The sequence below is a fragment of the Schistocerca serialis genome, chromosome 1, assembly GCF_023864345.2.
Source record: "Schistocerca serialis cubense isolate TAMUIC-IGC-003099 chromosome 1, iqSchSeri2.2, whole genome shotgun sequence".
NCBI classification, from domain to species: Eukaryota; Metazoa; Arthropoda; class Insecta; order Orthoptera; family Acrididae; genus Schistocerca; species Schistocerca serialis.
In genome coordinates, this window is record NC_064638.1 from 560,977,301 (window position 1) to 561,001,759 (window position 24,459).

The window sequence follows — 24,459 nt, forward strand, 5'->3', positions numbered from 1 at the left end:
ACTTGTTTACTATGAAATATGAGGAGGCCAAAGTTCTCCCACATGGGACTCAATATGGGTTTTGAAAACAATAATCATGTGAAACTCAGTTCAGTTTATTCGCACAAGATCCAAAAAGCTGTATCATGGCACCCAGCTTGGTGCCACGTTCCTCGATTTCTGTGAGGTTTTTGAATCAATTCTCCATGTCACCTAATAAACAAAATACAAGTGTACAGAATAAAAGACCATTTGTGCAACTGAATTTTCCAGCAAACAAGAAACATCATGTCTTTCTGAACAGAGATAAATCTTCAGAGGTAAAAATAACTTCAGGGGTACCACAAGAGAGTGTCATAAGACCATTACTTTTCATAATATATTTAAATCATCTAACAGATAATGTCTGAAGTGTCATGAAGCTTTTTGAGGATGATGCTGTTGTATATAGAGAAGATTCAATGCCAGATAATTGTAGCAAAATACACAAATACCTGTAGAGGATCAACACTTGGTGCAGGGGTTGTCAACTGACCCTCCACATAAACAAATGTAACGTATTGTCGTTTTGAGTCATCAGTCTTCTGACTAGTTTGATGCAGTCCGCAACGAATCTCTCTCCTGTGCCAACCTTCTCAACTCAGATAAGCACTCACAATCTACACCCTTACTTATTTGCAGGATGTATCCCCACTCTGTCTTCCTGCCGGATCAGAATTTGAAGCCAGATTTCCCGCTTATCATTAGGCTATATTGAAACACGATTGCCCAGAAAAGTAGCTTTCATTAAAATGTCACCACTGCAAGGGAAAATACAGAACGGATGTGCGAGTATAGGATGTAGACACGTGGCTGATGACATACGAAGTTTGGATCTGGCCGTGAGTCACACTCAGATAGCCAAATGGTAAGGTGACCGCTCGCAATAAGTGGAAAATCCAGGTGCAAGTCCGAGTTCAGGGCGTATTTTCGATGTTGTCATTCCATATTCGCAACTTTGAATATGTTTCATGTATTTTGTGATGGCTATAGTCACCACAGTACCATGAAGAAACTTTACTTCGTAATTCGGAACAACACAGGCATTGCACTAACATACATCTGAAATGCTGCTACTCTCATCTGTTCCGGTTTTCCCACAATCCATGTTTCACTACCATACGATGCTGCGCTCCAAATGCACATTCTCAGAAATTTTTTCCTCAAAGTAAGATATATGTTTGATACTAGTAGACTTCTCCCGGCTACAAATGCCCTTTTTGCCTGTGCTAGTCCTCTTTTTATGCCCTCGTTGCTCCATCAAGAATTACTTACATTGCTGCCTAGGTAGCAGAATTCCTTAACTTCATCTACTTCATGACTAAAAATTCTCATGTTAAGTTTCTCACTGTTCGTATTTTTGGTTGGTTGGTTTTGGGGAAGGAGACCAGACAGCGTGGTCATCGGTCTCATCGGATTAGGGAAGGAAGTCGGCCATGCCCTTTCAGAGGAACCATCCCGGCATTTGCCTGGAGTGATTTAGGGAAATCACGGAAAACCTAAATCAGGATGGCCGGACCCGGGATTGAACCGTCGTCCTTCCGAATGCGAGTCCAGTGTCTAGTTCGTATTTTTGTTACTACTCATTTTCGTCTTTCTTCAATTTACTCTCAATCCTTATTCTGTTCTCATTACGTTGTTTATTCCATTCAACAGATATGGTAATCCTTCACTTTCACTGAGGATAACAATATTGTTGCAGAAGAAGCTGAGTAGCTCCGTGGTGTAGTGGTTATGATACTAAACTGTTGCATGGAGGGTCGTGATTACAAAACTCAGCTGGATAGTACAATTTTAATTTCCATATTCAGTTCAAGTACATTCTAGAAGCATCCACAAAAGTCAAGAAACATTGTACTGGAATATTCTGTAGCTGTATATATACTGTATGCATTCTGGCTGGAGGCAGTTCGCTCCGCGCTCTTGTATGTGCAAGTGCTGAATAAACCTTTGTTAAGTGAAGTTAATGTTCGTCATTCATCTAATTACACCTTCTTCTAAGTCACATTATTCTGGGGGAGACGCTGCATATTGGAACTTGTGATAGCGCACACTATCGACGAGACAGTGGCTCCCATCAGGCCACGACAGAGTTGCCGTTTACGTGGCCAGAAACCCGAGTTAAAGCCATATTCAACAGATTGCAACCTATCGGAGACAGAAGAAGAAGAGGGCGTTACGATGACAGCAACTGTGTGCCGCCACATGAGACATCCTTCCGGGTTCTCTGGTGACGATGCCCAAGAACCAAACATGTGGCTGAAGGTATATGAGCGTATAGCCAAATTTAACAAATGGGATGACACTGTGTGTTTGACTAACATATTTTTCTACTTGGAGGGCACTGCCAAGCAATGGTATGAGAACAATGAGGAGAAGTTGGGAAGTATTCCAGGTGGAACTGCTGAAGTATTTCGGCAACACAGAACGACAGAAGTGCAAGGTTGAAGATAAATTAAAGTGCAGGCCGCAGCGTCCAGGAGAAACTACAGCATCCTACATTCAAGACATCTTGGAGCTGTGTAGTAAAATAGTGGATCCTAGAATGAAGGAGGAAGATAAGGTTGAACATCTCATGAAAGGTATTGCTGAGGACGTTTATCAAGCCCTACTCCTGACAGAGGTTTCGACAGCAGACGACTTCATAAAATGGTGCAAGTATATCGAGAAAATGCATCAAAAAAGAATTACACGCAAGAAGTTTGAACGGCCTCCAAGCGTCATATTGATGTCATTGATGGCAGAAGCAACTGATTTCACAAGTGTTCGTCAGATAGTGAGCGAGGAAGATCAAAATGTACAGCGAGGAAAAAACCGAGACGCTTCAAGAGGTCATTGGAACAGACATTGAACCCAATCTCTCGTCCTTCATTTCCCTTTAAAATGGTGAAAAAGTCTAAGCCCAGGCGGAGTTATGTTCCTACAATGCCGCACGAGGAACCTGTTTGGGCACCAAGGAAGACTGACGTCTGGAGGACCCAAGATAACCAACCAGTATGTTTCCACTGTGGATGACCAGGACAAGTGGTGCGCTATTGTCGAGAAAGGCAGCGGATATTTGATGACACCCACGCCAGAAGACAGCAGACCGATCTTAGCTGACGACTACTCCGGGACGGCAAAGATGAACAAGAAGACGTGGGTGCAGGAAAACGTAGTTCACCATCGCAGCAAGTTAGCTGCAGGAGAGGACACTCCCCGACACATCGATCAATGTCTCCATTATCGTTTAGAAGCTCCAGCCGATCACCTAGCCAGCGCAACCTGGGAAACTAAAGGGTGCAACCTTTCTTGGAGGTGAGGCCGCCGAAGAGAAAAATCCTCTGCCGCTGATCATTACAAAAATGATAGAAAACTACGTTGATATCCTCATGGATGGCCGACCAGCCCAAGCTCTTATAGACTCTGGAGCATCATATTCAGTCATTTCTGAGAAGTACGTTGCCAGTTGCAGAAAACTGTATTCGTCAACAGCAAACCATCTCTGCTGAAGGTGGCTAATGGGAAATACGTAACACCTACAGGAAGATGTACCATTTATGTGCGTATAAGTGGCCATACACAGTCCTTAGAATTCATCGTCTTACATGAGTGTAGTCATGACATCATTCTCGGATGGGACTTCTCATGCAATTACAGATTGTGGTTGGTCTTAAGATTATGCTAGACGAGATGAGATACTGTGGACAGGAAGATGCACATCAGAGTGTATGGAGAGTATGTGTTCTGGATGAAGTGATCATTCCTGCAGTCAGCGTTAGAAAAGTAACTGTCACGTGTCATGCCATGCATCAACCCATGGATCTTGTAGTGGAATGTAAGAGAAGCATACCACTGAGGAATAACTTTGTCATCCCAGCCTGTGTCATCTCATTTAAGAACGGATTCAGTAAATTGTGGACACTTAACTGTCGCCGAGAACCGCAGATCCTGCCAAGATGCATGTGCGTAGCATACGTTGAACCGTTAATTGAGAAACAGCTGAGCATCATAGAAACCTCCCATGCCGAGTCTGTGGGCGAAATTAGTGCTACCACTACTAGACAAGATCTTCTAGCTCGACTATCACCAGATCTCACTAAGGAACAACAGAAGAAGCTACTCGCCATTCTTCAAGAGTTCTCTGAATGCTTCAATCCACAGGCGAAGACCAAATTAGACAAATCGATGGTGAAGCACTGCATTAGCACTGGAGACCATCAACCAAAAAAGCCAAAGAGCATACCATGTGTCAGCAACGGAACGTCAAATAATTCGCGACGAGGTAGAGAAAATGATTAATGACATCAACCTGCCTTCGCAGAGTCCATGGTCGTCACTAGTGCTCCCTGTCAGGAAGAAGGATGGCAGTTGGTGCTTTTGTGTTGATTACAGGAAGCTTAAAACAATAACTAAAAAGGACGTTTACCCTCTTCCACGAATTGACAATACACTAGATTGTCTGAAGGGGGCTGTGTTTTTCTCAACTGTGGACACGTACTCGGGATACTGGCAAATCGAAGTAGATGAGGCTAATCGTGAGAAAATTGCATTCGTCACCCCTGAGGGCCTGTACGAGTTTAAGGTAATGCCGTTTGGTTTGTGTAACCCACCAGCAACATTTGAACAGATGATGGATAATCTTCTATGTTAATAGTATTCTCAGAGACATTTGACGAACATATACAAAGACTGAGGGCTGTTCTCACGTGTCTCCAAGGCGGACTTAAACTTAATCCAAGAAAGTGTATCTTCGGAACAAAAGAAATCAAAATACTTGGACACCTTGTGTCAAACAAAGGTGTGCAGCCAGACCCAGAAAAGGTGAGATCTATAACAGAATTTCCTACTCCTAAAAGTATTAGAGGCGTAAGAAGCTTCCTCGGATTATGTTCTTATTACCGTCATTTTAGCAAAGACTTTTGCATCAAAGCCAGGCCACTCCAAGGGTTGTTAAAAGCTGATGCTAAATTTATCTGGGGTGGTGCTCAACACAATTCTTTCGGTGTTCTGCGAAAAGCTCTGACGACTGAACCTGTAGTCTGTCTATATGATGAGAGAGCATCTACAAACTACACACAATGCCAGCAGGTATGGGATCCATGCTGTTCTGGTGCAAATTTCGGATGGAAAAGAGAAGGTTATAGCCCATGCTTCTAGGACACTAACAAAAGCCGAGAGAAACTACTCAACTACTGAACGTGAATGTCTTGCTGTGATCTGGGCCATGTGCAAATTTCGACAGTATCTGTATGGAAGGCCACTCACATTTGTTACAGACCATCATTCACTTTGTTGGTTGACAGGTATTATGGGTCCAACAGGACGACTCGCCAGGTGGGCACTACGCCTTCAAGAGTATGATATTACCATAGTGTACAAAAGTGAAAGAAAACAAGATGCCGACTGTCTCTCAAGACATCCTGTGCAAGACCAAAAAATGGCTCTGAGCACTATGGGATTTAACTACTGAGGTTATCAGTCCCCTAGAACTTTGAACTACTTAAACCTAACTAACCTAAGGACATCACACACATCCATGACCGAGGCAGGATTCGAATCTGCGACCGTAGTGGTTGCGCAGTTCCCGACTGAAGTGCCTAGAACTGCTTGGCCACACCAGCCGGCTGTGCAAGGCCATCAAGACTTTGATGAAGATAGTGACTGTCTCGCTGCACTCCAAGATCTCTTTGCTGAGCAGGAGGAGGATGCTAAGATATCTCAAATTATGCTTGTCTTAAATTGGTCAGAGGATGTGAAAGGACAATTTAAGGCAGTTAATGGATTACTTTGCAAGAAAAACTTTGATCCGTTTGGAAAGAGGTGGCTACCAGTGATTCCTAAACACAAGAAATTTTTATGACTCACCTGAGGCCGGACATCTAGGATTTAGTAAGACATATGATAGAATCCGCAATAGATTTTTCTGGCCAGGTTTATTTATGAGTGTCCATCACTACGTGTCGCACTGTCGAGAGTGCCTGAGGAGAAATGCAGTTCCTCAGAAACCACCTGGCCGATTCATACCAATTCCATCAGCCGAAACGCCTTTCCATCGTGTTAGGATTGATCTCCTCAGACGATTTCCTACGTCTGCTAGTGGCAATAGATGGATTACTGTTTGCACTGATTACCTGACATGCTATGCCATTACAAAAGCCGCGCAAACAGCCGAAGCATCCGAGGTAGCCAAATTCATCATGCCCCAAGGTCATTAATTACAGATCGAGGGAAAGTTTTTCCAATTGAATCTTGTAACAGAGATAAACCATCGGTGCAACATTACTCATAACATGATGACTGCCTACCATCCACAAATTAATGGGCTTACTGAACACCTTGGCCGACATGCTATCAATGTTCGTCAGTGTTGAGCAGAGCAAGTGGGATGAGGTGCTACCTTTCGGAACGTTTGCCTACGACACTGCCAAACGTGACACCACATGATTTATGCCATTTTTCCTGGTGCATGGTCATAAGGCAACCACGGCGATGGACACTGTGTTCCCGTTACATCCTGATGACATGGACGATGACTACGTCAGCCAGGTGTTAACCAGAGATGAGGAAACTCAGCAGTTAGCTCGACTCCGCACGCTGCAAGCTCAAAAAAACCATAGCCGAAGGTATGACGCGAACCACCACCATGTTGTCTACCAGCCTGGTGACCTCATCTGGATCTTCACTCCTGTTCAGAAGGTTGGTCTCACTGAGAAGCTCCTCAGGCACTACTTTGGACTTTATATGGTTGTAAGACAGTTGTCTGATGTTACTTTTGAAGTTGAAGATTTTGACCCTGACACAAGATGATGAAAGATCAGAGATACGGTTCACGTCCTTCGAATGAAGCCCTATAAGGATCCTGCAACCCAGGGTAGAAGCTCCAGCGACAGGCAACAAGTGGAAAGGTGACAAAGAGCATAGTGGCAAAAAAATCTAAGACGATCACCGCCAGGGCGAGAACCAGTTATCAGGAGTTGGAGTATGCAGGACCGATGACTCGTTCCCACACTAGGAGGACGTAACACCGAGACACTGTTCTGTTAAGGAGGGTGCTTGTCGCAGAAGAAGCTGAGTAGCTCTGTGGTGTAGTGGTGAAGATACTAAACTGCTGTGTGGAGGGTCATGAGTTCAAAACTCAGCTGGATAGTACAATTTTAATTTCTATATTCAGTTGGAGTACATTCTAGAAGTATCCACAAATATGAAGAATCATTTTACTGGAATGTTCTGTAGCTGTGTATATACTGTATGCGTTCTGGCTGGAGGCAGTTCGCTCTGTGCTCTTGAATGTGCAAATGCTGAATAAACCTTCATTAAGTGAAGTAGTGTTCGTCATTCATCTAATTACACCTTCTTCATGACAATATTATCAACGAATCTTAACAATGATATCCTTTCCATCTTCAGTTTTAATCCCACTCTTTAATCTTTTACTTTACTTCCGTCACTGCTTCTTTGATTTAAGGATTGAACACTAGTGGTGAAAGAACACATCCCTAGTCTTAAACCCTTTTTAATCTGAGCACTTCATTCTTGGCCTTCCACTGTTATTATTCCCTCTTGGTTCTTGCACAGAAAGTATATTGCCCATCTTTTCCCGTAGCTCAACCCTATTTTTCTCAGAATTTTGAACATCTTACACCATTTTATATTGTCGAACGGTCTATTTTTCTTCAGTCTTGGTTTCATTATCAAACACAAAGTCAGAACTGCCTCTCTGGTGCCTTTACCTTTCCTAAAGCCAAACTGATAATCTAACAGATCCTCAATTTTCTTTTCCATTCTTCTGTATATTATTCTTGCCAGCAACTTGGACATTCGAGCTATCAAGCTGATTGTGTAACAATGCTCACACTTTTTGTCTCTTACAACCTTTGAAATTGTGTGGATGATGAGACATGGCCAGTCACAGTAGCCCAGGAAAGGAAGATGGAAGTGGCGGAAATGAGGAAGCTGAGGTAGATGTGTGGGGTAACAAGGAAGGACAGGATTAGAAATGAATGTGTTAGAGGAGCTGTGAAAATGGAACTCATGGGGAAAAAGATACAAGAGAGCAGACTAAGGTGGTACGGACACTTCAGAGAAAAGGGGAAGAGTATATCGGAAACAGAGTTTAAGATATACAGATTGAAGGAGAGAGAAGGAGAGGAAGACCGAAGATGAGATGGAAATATAAGACATCTGGGGACCTAAGGGAGAAAGGATGGAAGAAGGAAGAGGCAATGGATTGAGTAGTATGGAGGAGAAGGATCCAGAAGAGCAACGCCGACCCTATGTGACGTGGGACAAGGCCACGATGAAGAAGAAGAAGATGTTTTACCAAAACTCAGAAGGTAGATCATCAGATTATATATTCTACACAAGAACATGAATAGTCTTTTGTTGCCACTTCACACAACTATTTCAGAAATTCTGATGGAATCTAACTTATCACTTCTGCCTTATTCAATCTTAAGTCTTCCGAAGCTCTTTTAAATTCTGATTCTAAAACCAGATGGCCTATCTCTTGTATACTGACTCCTGTTTCTTCTTCTATGTCATTAAACTAGTCATCCCCCCTAACATAGGTCTTGAATGTACGCTTTCCACCTATCGGCTCTCTCCTCTATGTTTAACAGTTGGACTCCCATCGCACTCTTAACCTGGCGTGAACAAGGTCGGGAATGTCTAATCCGAGGTGTTTTGAAGTGCGGATTATTGAATGTCACTGTTGCCCTACACATCTTTCTGTCACGGCAGCTGGAGGTAAGGGAAAGGTGGGCAAGATGCAGTATTGAGATTATTGTTGCGTGTCAGAGGGAGATACATGTGTGCAAAAGTGACTAGAGTACGTCACACCCGACCTTGTAGTTGGTGTTACATTTCTGAGATATATAGTTATGTATAGTATTCTTTGATTTATTTATAGATTTTATATTTTTCAAGATGTCTTATGAAGGAAATGAACATCGGCTACAAGAACTACTAGAAGAAGTTTTAATACTGTTCAAATGCTAATTTCTGTGACTCTGAAGTGAAGAAGAGATTGACAAAGCTTTTCAAAGAACTGAAGACAGTGATTCAGAGCAAGAGGGTATTTTGTATCATTCAGAAAAGCCAAAATCTGATTTCGCTGACAATCTGGCTCCTGTAAGATATATTTTTGATAATTTTGTTGAAAATATTTAACAACACTATAAGCCATATGAGAACCTTACTATTGATAAGATACTGTTCTCTTTCCAAGGGAGATGTCCCTTCCGTATATACATGCCAAACAAACCAGCCAAATAGGGCATAAAAATGCTCTTGTAGATGTGGAGACATTCTACATCCTCGAACTGAAAGTATACTTGGGAAAACAACCATCAGGACCTTACCAGCTTTCTTCAGTAATAAAGCATATGATATTGTAAACTGTTTTGTGGAGCCAATAATGAAAACAAATAGGAATTTGATGTTCGATAATTGGTTTACTAGTTACCCCTTATGATCCATCTCCTGCCAAACATTCACTGACTTCTGTAGGCACAGTCTGTAAAAAAAAAAAAAAAAACAAGACAAGTGTACCTGAGATTTTCAAAAAAGTATATAGTTCTTGATTTCAGGTCCAGAATGACGTTACATTGGTGTCCAATACATATCTCATTTATGATGTTGTCCGCAACGTCAAACATTGGCCTAAGACAATTTTTTATGGTATACTCAATATGGCTGCCATAAATGCAATCACAGTCTACAAAGAAAATAACAAGTGCCGAGATTTCATTCATAATTAAGCTTTGAATCTGATAAATGATAGTCTTCGCATTTGACCAGAAAACGTACACCTTCCAAGGAAAATTCGAAAGAGGACTGCTGATCAACTGGAAGAAACTTCATCACAAGTTCTTTTTCTTTTATTAATGGAAAAAAAGACTTGTAGATCTACATTTACATCTACATATATACTCCACTAGCCACTAAGCGGTGTGTGGCAGAAGGCACAATTCGCGCCAAAGTCTTATTTCTCCGTCTGTTCCACTCACGGATAGCGCGAGGGAAAAAAGACTGTCTGAACGCCTCAGTACGGGCTCTAAGGCTATGTCAGGTGTGGTGACTATACTGGAAAAAAGAAAGACAGGAAAACAAAACTTTGTTGTTCTAAGTGTGAGAAGCCAATATGTATGGAGCACATGATTTTTATGTGTGGTGAATGTGCTGATTTGTAGGTACTGAGCTAATTGATCACATAATACCTTTTATTTTCTTTTTCTGTTTTATAATTAGAAGAAAATATCACAATGTTAATCAAAGAAACTGTAATTTTGTTCGAATGTTGTACAAAAAACGTTAAAACTTCTGAAACTTTTACTTTTTTGAGAAAATATACATACTCCACTATTTCACCACAAAAAATGTTTTTATATCTTAAGCATAGTATTTTACTTACTCATCTTGTATAAGAGACTCCATTATTAATATCCCAAGTAAATAAAAAATACTTAAAACACGAGTATACTATCAAAAATTCATCATCAGAGTTTCGGATATCTCATACCCATCTCACAGCTGGTGTAACAATTTCTCACCTATTCACACCAAGTTAATGTCACCACCCTTGTTTTTAATTTCACAGGAGGTTGTTTTGACTTTTCTGTATGCTGAGTCGGTCCTTCGAACAATCATTTTTTCCTCAATTTTTTCACATTTTTCTTGCGACAATTTCACCTTACCTTCCTTGCACTTCCTGTTGATTTCATTCCTAAATAACATTTATTTCTGTATTCCTAAATTTCCATGAGCATTTTTGTACATCCTTCTTTCACTGATCAACTAAAGTATTTCTTTTATTACCCACGGTTTCTTCATTTACCATCTATGTGCCTATATTTTTCTTTCAAACTTCTGTGACTGCCTTTTTTTTATGTCCACTCACATTCAACCCAACTGCCTACTGAGCTATTCCTTACTGCTTCTGTATCCCACTTCTTTGTGCATTGATTCTTCCCGACTAGTCCCTTAAACATCAGCCTTCTCTTCATCTTTACTAAATTGTGATCTAAGTCTGTACCTGCTCCTGGGCATGTCTTACAATCCAGTATCTGATTTAGTGATCTCTGCATGACTGTGGCATAATGTAACTGAAATCTCACCGTATTTTCCAAGCATACCTCCTCCTCCCATTAATCTTAAGTGGAGTACTTGCTATTACTAGCTGAAATTTATTCCAAAACTCAATCTTTCTCCTCTCTCATTCCTAGTAAAAAGAGCCCTATTCTCCGGTAACCCTTCCTTCTCTCCTTCCCTCACAACCACATTCAAATCCTCCACGACTTTTAGATTTTCATCTCCCTTTAGGTCCTGAATTATCCATTCTATATCCTCATATACTTTCTCTATCTCTTCATCTTCGTCTTCGTCTTGCAACGTCGGCACGTATACCTGAACTACCACTGTTGGTGTAGCAGGGTGTATACGTGGGCAAGGAAAAAGAATTCCCAGATTTTTCCCACATTTCCCGGTTAAAAATACACTTTCTCCCGGGTGACAGGATATTTTCCCTTATCAATCCTGTGAATGGTTATGGTCTTATACACAGGCGTACAATTTCCTGGCACTTTAGAAAACAAAACTCAGGGAAAAAAGATACGTTTTGGAAACATCTTTGATGTGCAGCAATATGTATGCTGCGTATTGTCGTAATATGAAAGTATACGCTGGAATTCCACCAAACACCGTATGTTACTTTCTGAATCACTGAAATCGAGATTTTGATGTGCTTTTGTAGGCCGTTCGTAGCTCATGTCACGTGATCTCGCCAGTCGATGACCGGATATTCAGAGCATAGGACACGTGATGTAGTCAGCCAACAGCAACATCACTGTTAAGTAGCACGAACACACAAACAGGGAAAGTTAATAGTTTAAATAAATATACATAGTGTTGCAACAAGAAAAGCAAAGTTTTCACATATAATATTGTTCTCAAGCTGCAAGAAAAGCTAAGCTTTCGCATATGCTGTTGATCTTTTTTGCGCATGTTACACTTTAAGATATATCACACAAATGTGCCAGTAAAATGTTTAACAATGACATAAATGTCTGATCTTCAGGGTTCGAAATTTTTCTAAATGGCGCAGCATCAAAGAGTTGATTTTTAAATGAGAGTCAAACACTCAGTGATTCAATAAATTCATGATACATTCTTGCACATAGTCCAACTTATGTAAAAGGATATTTACATTGAAAGTAACGCTTTTCAAACCACTATTTGCAATATTTTCCCGCGACCTGTTAGAAATAGGTTCGTTTCAGCAGTTGCCAGAGAGCGCAAATACCAGGCGACACCGTGCTTCGGTAGCTATCATGACGTAGGAAGCTCGTATGTATGTAAGTGTAAAACATTGAAAGATCATACATTATGTCATAAAAGAAATAAGACATCAGAGGATACTATAAGAGCATCGGAATTTTGTGAACAATACTAAAATGTGCACATTTAAAGTGCATACTTACAAGTGCACATTTGTATGTCCGGATTCCCGATGAAGCAGATCTCGACCTGATATTAAGCTTTTCAGTGGGGTTTTAACTATGTAAATTTTAGTGGAGCACCAGTACTGTATTATATCATGTTTGGTTCTTTATTATGACATAATGCCATATGTGCTAGAAAATATAAACGTGCACTTGAAATTATGCGAACAGTTGAAACTAGCCAGTACTGTGGAATTAAACACTTCGTTTCAAATACATTGACTGCCTCCACGGAAAAGTTTAACAAAAGTCAAATTTCTTTAGCAAGCAGACAAAAATAACTTCATTGTTCCGCAAGGCGATTAATGCTTGACTGTCAGAAAGGTGGAAATAAAATAGAATCTGAAACTAATGACATATTTAGCCTTCTGTAATTATAATTATGTGAATGTGTTTTAATTCACTTGATAGTCCCGGCCAAAGATATCCGTTTTGTTTTCACTGACGTGAGAGTAAATGAAGGGAAAACAGCAAAATCACTAAATGTAAACACGGGTCATGTGGAGACTACCCACTATAACTCAGACTGCTTTGCACATCAGCCCCGGATCTACGACATTTGCGAACCGAGTAAAAAAAAAAAAAAATTTCAAAATATGTTCATCTTGTAGCGCACATCTTTCTGAAAAGTCTGAAACATAACACATATGTATTCAAGTTAATCTAAGACATATTATTTGGTCTTAAGTATGCCAAAGTACAGTGCCACGCCTCTTCATAAAGCAATTTCTACCGCACGTCCAAACTATATTCAGGTGAGTGGAATTTGAAATGTCCTGTGGTGCCTCTGCTGCTCCCAGACGGCTGCTTTAACAGCCTGCCCCCTTTTTTTAAAAAAAAACTCACAATTAATAGCGGATGAGATTATTTGTAATCGAGAGAACAAGAACTCCTCAGAAAATTTGAACTTGCTGTTTTGTATGACATAAAATTAAATATAGGCTATATAAAACCAATACTGACAAGAGACAAGCAAGAAATTACACATTTCTTCAAACCTTAGCTCCTAGCGTTGTTTCTCTCTAATCTTGCTATAGCTTTACATGGCGTGCTTTCCTTTCTGTGAAAGAATCTATTACCTCATCAAAGTTCATCAAACGTTTTGCAACATGAAAACTCGACATGTTATCTAATACTGAAAAAGGTGTTAATACAAATAATACCCAAGACTGGTGTGGTTCCTCAACCTGATTACATCTGTTTTGTCACTGTCTGCTAGATAAAACAAAATAGGCCTTTCTAATATGGCAGCAATTTTGTAACGCACACCAAATAAACGAGACTGTTTTGGCAAAAATGGCCATTTTTATAACACGACAGAATATAATCCACGAAGTACCAATATCAAATACCTATTAGGCCTACTACAAGCAAAAAGCTTTATGTTAGGAAATAATTTCACATTTCATTCACACGCACCAGCTTCTCAAGCACGAGATCGTAAAGTAACATTACGAAATTTTTATATAAATTTGGAATCGTCTTATTCTTCCATAATTTGTGTGATGTCCCCATTTGTTCTCCTTCCTCGTTCTAACAATCTTGTCATCACCAATTCTGTAGCTATTGCTGCCATTGACAAAAATTGTTCGCCGATTAACTTCACTAACCCTGTCAGAATCACAGGTTTAGTTTTCCAGCGATTATTTTCCGGTTTGGCGTTATTACGTGTTTGAACAACACATTTTCCGTGTTACTTCCAGAATAGAACTTACACGTCTGCTAGCCGGGGACTGTACAACTGGTCCTTACTAGTGTAGCGATCTGGCCAAAAATTTTGTCAAAATTTCATTTTCTTGGATACACCGAGAAGATAATGCGTAATTTTTCTCACCTGTTATTCCTGTTAGTCTTTTATTTCCATTCTGGTAGTCTGAATCTATGGATTTCACTAGCAACTATAACAATGCTGATTATTCGCAAACCCAATCAACCACATAATCAGACAGCAATTGGCATTCATCCTTTCGGCTTTACTCCCTCAGCTCATATTGTCCCGCCCCTTTTGTCTGCGGAAAGTTTATTTATAGATGCGACAAGTATTTTCCTGACAGAGATATCACATACACTATGCATGCATTCAAAAGTCAACTTATGATTCATTCAGAAATCAACTTAAAATGTGTTCAAAAACCAACAGGGAAGCGTTTCAAAATCATACGAATAATCGATAGAGAAGCGTGCGCTGGATGCTATGCGCTTTGTGAAACAAGTTCTTTTTCTTCAAGAATATGAATTTGGTGCCCCCTTTTCCCGGTAGCATCTGGCTGCTTGCTGCGACTGCTTGCACAGCCAACAGCCACATTCCTGTAGCCAGGAATTACTCCAACGTGACTCAACTGTGCATGCTAATGAGCCCACGCGTAACTGCTAAAACAAATCGAATGTAAACAGTTGCGACTTCACACTCATTTGAGGCAATTTGTTGTTATGCAGCACTGCATAGTCTTTCTAAAGCCTTTGACACATTGTCAATTGGCAGACGCTTGCATGAGCACTGTGTGTCGTCGTCATATATGGCGCATTTCCTTTGCGACTTAAGTTATTTTCGTTTTTTCTCTTGTTTATGTTTTATTGTTGAAATATTATTCTGCAGTAGTGGGATACAGTAATATCCTTTGTTAGAGTATCGGTTCTTACCAGTCAAAATTACAAAAATTTAACTGAAAACTCAAACAATGAAAAATTCTCAGAATTCTAAAAATATCCCGGGTTTTTCCCGGTTTTCTCCGGGATGAAAAAATTCCCGGGATTTTCACGGATCTCCCAGTTGTCCCGGGTTGTATACGCCCTGTGTTGGTTTGCTGTCGATTCTGATAACAGCCAACCTATCACTGAACTGTTCACTGTAATTCACTCTGCCCCTTTATACCATTTTCTGCTGGTGTTGATACTACCCTATACTCTTCTGACCAGAAATCCTTGTCTTCCTTCCATTTCATTTCACTGACCCCCAATATATCTAGATTGAGCATTAGCATTTCCCTTTTCTGGTTTTCTAACTTCCCTACAACATTCAAATTTCTGTCATTCCACACCATAACTAGTAGAATGTTATCCTTTTGTTGGTTATTCATTCTTTTTCTCATGGTCACCCCTTCCTTGTCAGTCCCTACAGGAGATCTGAATGGAGGAATAGTCCAAAATCTTTTGGCAATGGAGAGCTCACCAGAAAGACGTTTCTGAAAGTATTTGTACAGAATGTAGCCACGTATGGAAGTGAAACATGGACGATAAGTAGTTTGGACAAGAAGCGAATAGAAGCTTTCGAAATGTGGTGCTACAGAAGAATGCTGAAGATTGGATGGGTAGATCACATAACTAATGAGGAGGTATTGAATAGAATTGGGGAGAAAGGGAGTTTGTGGCATAACTTGACTACAAGAAGGGATCAGTTGGTAGGACAGGTTCTAAGGCATCAAGGGACCACCAATTTAGTATTGGAGAGCAGCATAGAGGGTAAAAATCGTAGAGGGAGACTAAGAGATGAACACACTAAGCAGATTCAGAAGAATGTAGGTTGCAGGGAGATGAAGAAGCTTGCACAGGATAGAGTAGCATGGAGAGCTACATCAAACCAGTGTCAAGACTGAATACCACAACAATAACAACATCCAAAGTAACGTGATTTTGACATGATGTGGTTCATACAAGATGGAGCTCAACCCTGTCGAAGCAGGAGAGGAGCACTGGGGACCGCATTCTGGCTTTGCGGTACCCAGAGGCCACTGGCTTGAGTCTCGACTGGCCGCCATATTCTCCAGATCTGAATACATGCTACTCCTTTTTGTAGGCTATATTAAAGACAAGGTGTACAGCAATAACGTCAAAACCATTGCTGAGCTGAAAACGGCTATTCAGGAGGTCATCAACAGCATCGATGTTCTGACACTTCAGCAAGTCATGCAGGATTTTGCTATTCATATGTACCAAATCATTGCCAATGATGGCAGGCATACCGAACATGTCATAACCTAAATCCAAATACCTGTAGTGACATTTACATGTTGAATACAGTGTATGCATGCCATAGTTTGTAACTAATTTACATTTTTTCTCCATATAGTTCAATAATTGTCACCCTGTATGTACGTCAAACCCCAATGGCAGACACTACAAGAGAGACACTGTACATCATGGAGAGGTGTACAGTTGAATTATTGGAACATGTTCCCTGAAGACTTATGCAACTTTACTTCCACCCATATGTCTCACAAAATGACCGTGAGACAATGAGATAAAGTCCAACTTATTCGAAGGAAGACAAAGTGTTTCTTCCCATACACCACTCATTACTGGAACAGGAAAGGAGATAAACCACAGTGGTACTGGAAGCACCTTCTGCCACATACTGACAGTTGATTGGCGAGCATAGATGTAGGTGGAATACAAATGTTACTCTTAAACTTTTTGCAGAATAGCACCAGCAAGGAGGAGCACTATCAGGAATCTAACAGTGGGGTGTACAGCCCCACACAATGAGGATATCTGCACCTGGACTGAGTTATTTCACAGGAAATTACACTAGCTCTGACCAGGTAAGAGTCTACACAGCTGAAAGGTGAAAGCCCCTATAAATTTGATAGCTAGACTTCTCACCATGGAGCTGTACTAAACACCACTGCAAAAGATACACTTCCTCATTGGTACTTTCCCAATGATATATTGAAACACTGTAAGAAAAGTTAGATTTCTACTTACCGTAAATGTAAAACACCATGTTGCAGACAGGCACAATTAAAAAACACTTACACATACAATTTCAGCCATAGCCTTCATCAGAAGAAGAGAAACACACATCATTCATTCACAAGCAATCACGCCTCACACACACACAACAGCCAACTCCAGCAGCTTGAACCATATATGTAAGATTAAAATATTGGCAACTCACAAATAGACTATCAACACTTCACAGACATAAAATTACAGCATCCATAGAGATTTTTATGTATTATTTATTATTAGATACCCAACTGCAATTTGATGAGTAATTTACTCCTCGTTTGAAATATGATAACTCCAACAATTAAGTTTAACTCTGTAACTGTTAACAGAAAGCGACATTATGTGATCCCTTTGACATCTACACTGATACCATGCAAAATGTGATATAATAGTTACTCATCTTCGGTCCGAAAATCATAAACTGCTTATTCTGTAGCTCTTTTGTTAAGTGAAATTTTGGTCACTTCAACATAAGTCCCTTTCCCCATTTGCCCTATGCTGATCCGAAGATTGCCGGACTTTTCTTGCTTAAGCTCACGATAGTGACAGTCTCCCTGTCTCCAACAACCTTGTGACTACTGGGATAACTGATTGGAGATACACCCTCTGCCCCACGCAACAGGGAGGTGGGGTGGGGGAGACAGGGATGGAGGGAGGGAGCAAACACATTTTAACACTAGAAAGACTTAATCTCATGTTTTTTAGAAACATCCACAACCTGTCACTTAAAAAGCAAATTATAAAACAAGAATATCTTCACCACATCTGGAAACTACGTGAAGTCAGCTGCTTGTGCTAAATAATAAAAGCTTTTCAATGTTTCAACACAATGAAGCCTAGTTTTACTTGTGTTTCTCAATACGAGAACGATAGGAGATTTTTATAAAATGAAGAATCTAAAATACCATCTACTGCTTTGTGTCAATGATGGCACTTCAGCTACATTCTGATACTTAGAAAATGTTCCAGGGTAAAGTCAAGTGGCAGCACAATGGCCAAGAACATCAGAGCATAGAAGGCAGTGAGATGACATCAGTCAATAGTCCACTGACCAACCCCTCTCTAGGTCGGCAATGAGACATTAGCGCCCTCTGCATGAAGAGGACATTAGTGCCACAGCGCCTAGCCGTGGCCCAGTTGAAGACAAGCTATCCTACAAACACTACAGCAGGACTTAGGAACTATATTGTTTCAGTTGTGTTACAAATTGTATGCACTGAAGAGACTGCTTATTTGTCTGCCACCCATTGCTTGCTGTATTTCATGAAAGTTAAATGTTGACAATTATCTTATCGTAATAAAAATTCATTAATATGATTTGCTTGAATTGTTGCCCAGCAATCCAAGAAAGCAGGTTTCCTAGGTACACTGCATTAGACGAGTGGGCAGAACATAACATAAAAAGCATTTATTTTCAAAAATAAATGATATACAAGGTGCGACAATAAGTAACGAGACTGATTTTCTTTGCAAGATGCGGCACCCCTGCAGGCTTGCATAGGCACAATATCTTTAACCTTGGTCTATAAGTTGCTTCTAGTCCAAGTGGCACATCGATGCTACGGCTCAGTCGTGAGTTGTCTTGAAATAAGTTAACACGTGTTTGTGTCTCTCGTCACGGAAATGGAAACGCATAATATTGCGCAACGGTATGCCATTTCTTTTTGAATTAAATTGGGTGAAAACATGACAACAACTTAGTGTAAGCTTCAGAAGGTTTTTGAGAGGTGGTTATGTCAACAGCTCAAGTTTTTCATTGGCATAAAATGTTTCGTGAAGGCAGAACAAATGTTGAAGATGAAGATCGCAGTGGACGACCATGCATGCTTATGTGCTTCTTTGATTCCAAGGGAATTGTTCATAAAGAGTGGGTGCCTCCTGGATAAACAGGTAACCAATATTACTACAAAGAGTAAAAAGAGTTCTTCGTGTCCGGGCCAACACTGCTGATAGTTGGATTTTGCATCACGATAATGCGTCATCCCATACTGTTCTGTCAGTACAGCAATTTTTAACCTCAAAACAAATTTCAGTTCTACCACAGCCACTTTATTCACCAGATATCGCTCCGTGTGACTTTTTTTTTTTTCTATATCCAAGAATCAAAACGACCGTCAAGGGACACCATTTTGAAACAACACAAGTTGTCCAAAAAGCTGTGATGGAGGTCTCGGAGGATATTACAGAAGATGAGTTCCAGAAATGTTACCAGCAATGGCAGAAGTGCTGGAAAAAGTGTGTACAATCAGAAGGGAACTACTTTGAAGTAGACAACACTAAACTTGACTAAAACGGTAAGCAACTTCCCCCCCCCCCCCCCCCCCTCTCTCTCCCAGATCAGTCTCATTACTTTATTGTCACATCTCGTACATTCAGTGCTATCAGCTATAGATATCGGATACAGATAACAGTTTACATTACTGCTTTCTCAAAAGCATAAAACATACCATCAGCAGATCCACGGTACTCGAACACCACCAATCCAATCATGACAAGTAACACAGAGGAAAGAAGGAAGAAAAGTATCTTGGCACAAATATTTCCTCCTGTGCTGGCATCTTTGTGGACATGCAGCTGCTCATCACTAGAAAAGCTTGTTGGTATTTCTTCAAAATCTTCTGGAACAAAACAACGACATTGCTCTAATTCTATGAATAGAGAGCAGTGCAGGGGAAACTGTACGAGAAATTCTCCTCAAATTCTGTTTTCAGATCTACTTTCAGTGGATTTTAAGAAACATTTCTTATTAAAGTGTGTCCACCAAATTAAAGCTGGCATAGAAACAAAATGGAACGCACTTCATGGGAATCGCAGCAGCCTCTTCCTACTTTCTACATACATGTTCATCCACAAAGGAAATTATCCAATTCTCTTAGCATGTATATTCAAAATATTTACAGTAAATACAATTCCGCCTCTGCCACAGGGTCCATTACAGCTTTTGAAACATTAATCTGACATCTTCAGTCACTGTAATGCAGAGCTTTGCAACCACACAGGAGAGGATAAGCCAGAAGCCTCCAATTTTATTCAATCACTGAACCATGAAGCTCAGTATCAAAGCTGATACACTGCACACACAGTGCAGCTTGCCGTATTGCCTCCCGAAATCAAACCACTCAACTAAATTGTAGTCTGGCAGCTTATCCTTTTGACATGTAGTAGTTATTATTCACATTAAAATGCCTGGAGATCCTCCAAGACTGGCAGTATTTAAAAAAGGACAAGTTAGCAGAGATGGAATTGTGTTTATTGTAATTCATAAATATCACTGTGAAGTCACAAATGGATAAGCTTACCAAATATTTATATTAAACAACAGTTTTCCACATTTGCTCTTAAGAGCTTGATACAGTATCCTTATACTTTCAACTGATGTAACTATAATGCTTCCTACACCATTCTTGGAGGTTACTGACCCGTCAACCCATCCCACCCCATATTTTGTATTGGGATATAATAGCACTGAATAACTGACAGAGTAATACTTGTAAGGGAAATAGTAAATTTTATATGAAATCCATTTGTAATATTTAATACAATCAGACCATAACTCCACCAAATACAAGCATAGTCCACTATATACAATTTCAAACAATGTTGTTAATACACCATTTGTTAACAGACTTACGCAGTGTCGTTTATCACATGTTCACTATCTACTAATGTATCTCAGCACAGTTTGCAGTCTACTGATAGGGCTAGGAACTTCAAATCCTATGACCACCAAAAAACATCTGTACTTTCTGAAAGGTATAACCACCATTTGGCTGTATAACAGGGTTTATTTCACAATCTAGATTTCAGCCTTAGGCCTTTATCAAGTGTTACAAGTATCATAAATCATTAGACTTGAGTAGAACCCAAGTCACTATCAAAACATGTATGTTTGGTTACATACACCAATATTGTCGAAATAAATGCGAGAACATTTGTGAAATGTGCTAATTTACTGGCAATTAGCATTACTCAGTTGATATGGCCATGGAGAAAAAGACCAAATGACGAGTTCTAAACTTGCCACACTGTGTCCAAGCAGCCACTTACAAACATAAATGAAACTATGATCATTACACAAATGTTCTCGCATTTATTTCAACAAAATTGGTTTATATAACTGAGGGTACATGTTTTCATGGTGTCTTGGGATCTACTCAAGTCTAATGATTAAACAGTAAAATGGAAAATCTACCGAGTGGTTTAAGTCCAGTTTGTAGCCCCATCCCATCCTCAACCCCACTCCAGTACAGTTCCCAACAAGGACTGATGGCTATCGAGCAACAGTCAATAACAACTTGTTCTCCAACTAAATATTTTCATGACTTATCTAATAGAAACAGGAAATGGCTTAGTTGACCACAGTGATCAATGTCGATATTGAAACCAGGTGAGTGGCTAGGTTCATGTGGTATATCTTTAATAATAATAATAATAATAATAATAATAATAATAATAATAATAATAATAATAATAATAAGTGGATAACGAGAACACAATAAAATCTAATATGGTGTTTAGAGAAGTGTAGTGGAAGAACATAGATCTTCTGGTGAAACATTGAAGTCTTTCTTAAACACACTCCTTTAGTTTTTTTTTTTTTAAATTGTTTCCCTAAAATAAAACAGAGTAAAATTAAACATGAACAGGGGCAAGGAATGGATACCATGTGGAATTACAGAATCTTATACTATAGAGAAACTTTGCCCAATTGAGAGGAGATGAATTACTCCAGAGATAAAAACATACCGTCTATTTTCAAGAAAGTGCAACACAAACTATGCACAAACAGTAAAATACGACAAGAATAAAGTAAAGATCATCTGTGGCATTACAAATGAACAAAGAAACAAACAAATAAAAATTATGAAGTGAATAAAATTGAGATTCCATTTTATAGCTGTGGCAGAAATAACAACCCACTGAAAGCATTGGCCATCAACTTCATTTATTACTTGGTCACAGTTGCATCAAACATTAGACCTACTGATGAACAACAAAATACAGTTGCATTAGATTTGCTCCAACAGATGCTGTTTACACCAACAGGCATTAGCTTTAAAAATACAACACCTAAGGAGATTTAGAAAGCTGTCATGTTATTATGAAGTGTGTTGGTCTCAATTCAAGGGCTGAAGATTCCATTTAGCTGCATGGTAAGTTGGGCTGTTCTTTGTAAACAGAGTCTGTTCTTGCATTCATAAAACACTGTTTTTCTATAATAAATACGAAAGTGCTCATGTAAATATTAAGCTAACAATAAATGATGAACAACAGTTATTTACTTTAAAAGAAGAAATCAGAGCTCTTCTCTTTGAATCGGCTTTCCTTTTAATTTTACCGTATATAATTTAGCTTGTGTGAGCATATAATATAAAAGATAATTATTAATGTAGTCTCCTACTGTTCACACACTCTTGAAGACATATAGTCCACTGGTTGATGGGGGGGCTAGGTGAAATGAGACAAATAAATGGTGCTCAACCAGTGGTGACCATTTACCTTCACAGTTAACATAACCGGACTTTGTTAGCAGACAGCACCGAGTCTTGCATGTTGCCTGCTTTTGATATGGAAGCATATGTAACATGGGGAGGTAACAATATGCTAACACCTCAGCACAGCAAAGACAACACAGCATGGTAACAACAATGCCAGTGTGCACTACACTGTGTGTTGGGCAAAGATTGGTAGTAACCCAAAATAAGTGAATACTGGGTCCAAACACTTACACTACCTTGCAACTTCTGCCGATTCTGGCACTTCCATTAACTACTGGCATAATTAGTACAACTACTTCACTTTGTTAACAAGTATTTTTAATACTTCCATAGTCCAGATGATTCTCCATTTTGAGACCCATAGAAGCCAATGACTGACTGATTCAGTCAATCAATCAATCAATGTGAGTATAGCTATACACGTAAATGCCACCTTTAATGACCAACATACTCCTCCACTGCAAACTTCTGTGAATGATTCCTTATTGGCAGTATAATAAAATTGTTATCTTGCAATTACTTCTCATCGGAACAAGGTGGCTTTGTCAATAAAAGTGCCACAGTACAAATCCAAAAGTATTGGGTTCAATGTTCAGTACTAGGATTTTTATGTAATTTATTGCATCCTCCAGGTCAGGCAGTGATTTGTCAACATGCAAAATGCCATGATGCACCAGGGTTTGGAGGCCACATTCAACTGTATGTTCTCCCATTAATGGCTGAGTAAGCCAGTTCAAAAGTAGGAGAAGGAAGGCAAAAGCATCTAATAAGATCACACTAGTGAACCACTGCAGTACTCAAACCAATTCTGTGGTGAGGTTTGCTTCACTGGTTGTACTATCTTTTTCACATTTCCTGACACCACTAAACTGTTACCTTCCTTAAATATCTGAAAATAACAGAAATACAGAGCAAAATACTGTGTATTAAATGTCAGGTATCACCTTCAAGTAACAAACAGCACACCTCACTCCTACAAAATAAACTATACATGAGCGAGTAATATGTTAAATACTAGAAGAACAAATAAGTAAATAAAGATTACATGGGTTTATGATTTATCACAACTATGTTTTAGTAGACTAATTATTATTGGATTATTTATGTGAATAACTGCAAACAAATATAACAGCGTGTTATTGGTTTTGGGTGTAACTATCTTAGTTCCAGCTTCAACCCCAAACGAAATATGTTTAGCAAGTCTCTTTGCCAGTAAATGCAGATCCTTTCTCATCATTATATCAGAAACGTTGGGAAGTCATATGTTGCAACATTCCTAAACTTCATGTACTATTTTCTAATCAGTCTCTTAGGAAGCCTTTGCCCACCACTGCCCCAGGCACATTCTTTCCATGTTCCTGGAGGGTGTCATCTTCCTTTCTTGAGGAGACTGTTTCAGTGCTCACTTTGGTTGTCACTAATCCAGGGAGACACCAAAAGCAATCAAAGCAATTGTGAATAAAGGAGTACTTTTTCAAATAGATCATGTGCTTCAATTTGACAATATCAAATTTCACTGTAAATGGATACGTTGTCTCAATCACTCACTCTTCAAGAGAATACAACAATAAGTATGGACTGATATGTTTGATACTGTCCTGCAAAGTTTCCACAAAGTAATTTTGGCAGAAGCGGATGATGGAAGATATAGATGGGATCTTGTTCCAGCAAAACAATTTTTTTGCTCACAGCACAACCAAAACATAAGCACTTACTAACAAGATCTGATTCTACTA

General features: G+C 39.6%; 1 protein-coding gene across 8 annotated transcripts in view; it reads right to left on the reverse strand.

The window, feature by feature from the left end:
- Window positions 1-24,459, reverse strand: part of LOC126475502 (uncharacterized protein DDB_G0283697-like) — a 222,904-nt gene that overhangs the window by 170,154 nt on the left and 28,291 nt on the right. For 7 of the 8 annotated variants that reach the window (XM_050103464.1, XM_050103429.1, XM_050103473.1 and 4 more), the window contains exon 2: window positions 19,673-19,843. In XM_050103464.1, coding sequence (XP_049959421.1) covers window positions 19,673-19,843 — 171 coding nt within the window. The remainder of the gene's footprint in view (window positions 1-19,672; window positions 19,844-24,459) is intronic. The other variant, XM_050103420.1, reaches the window with a different exon arrangement.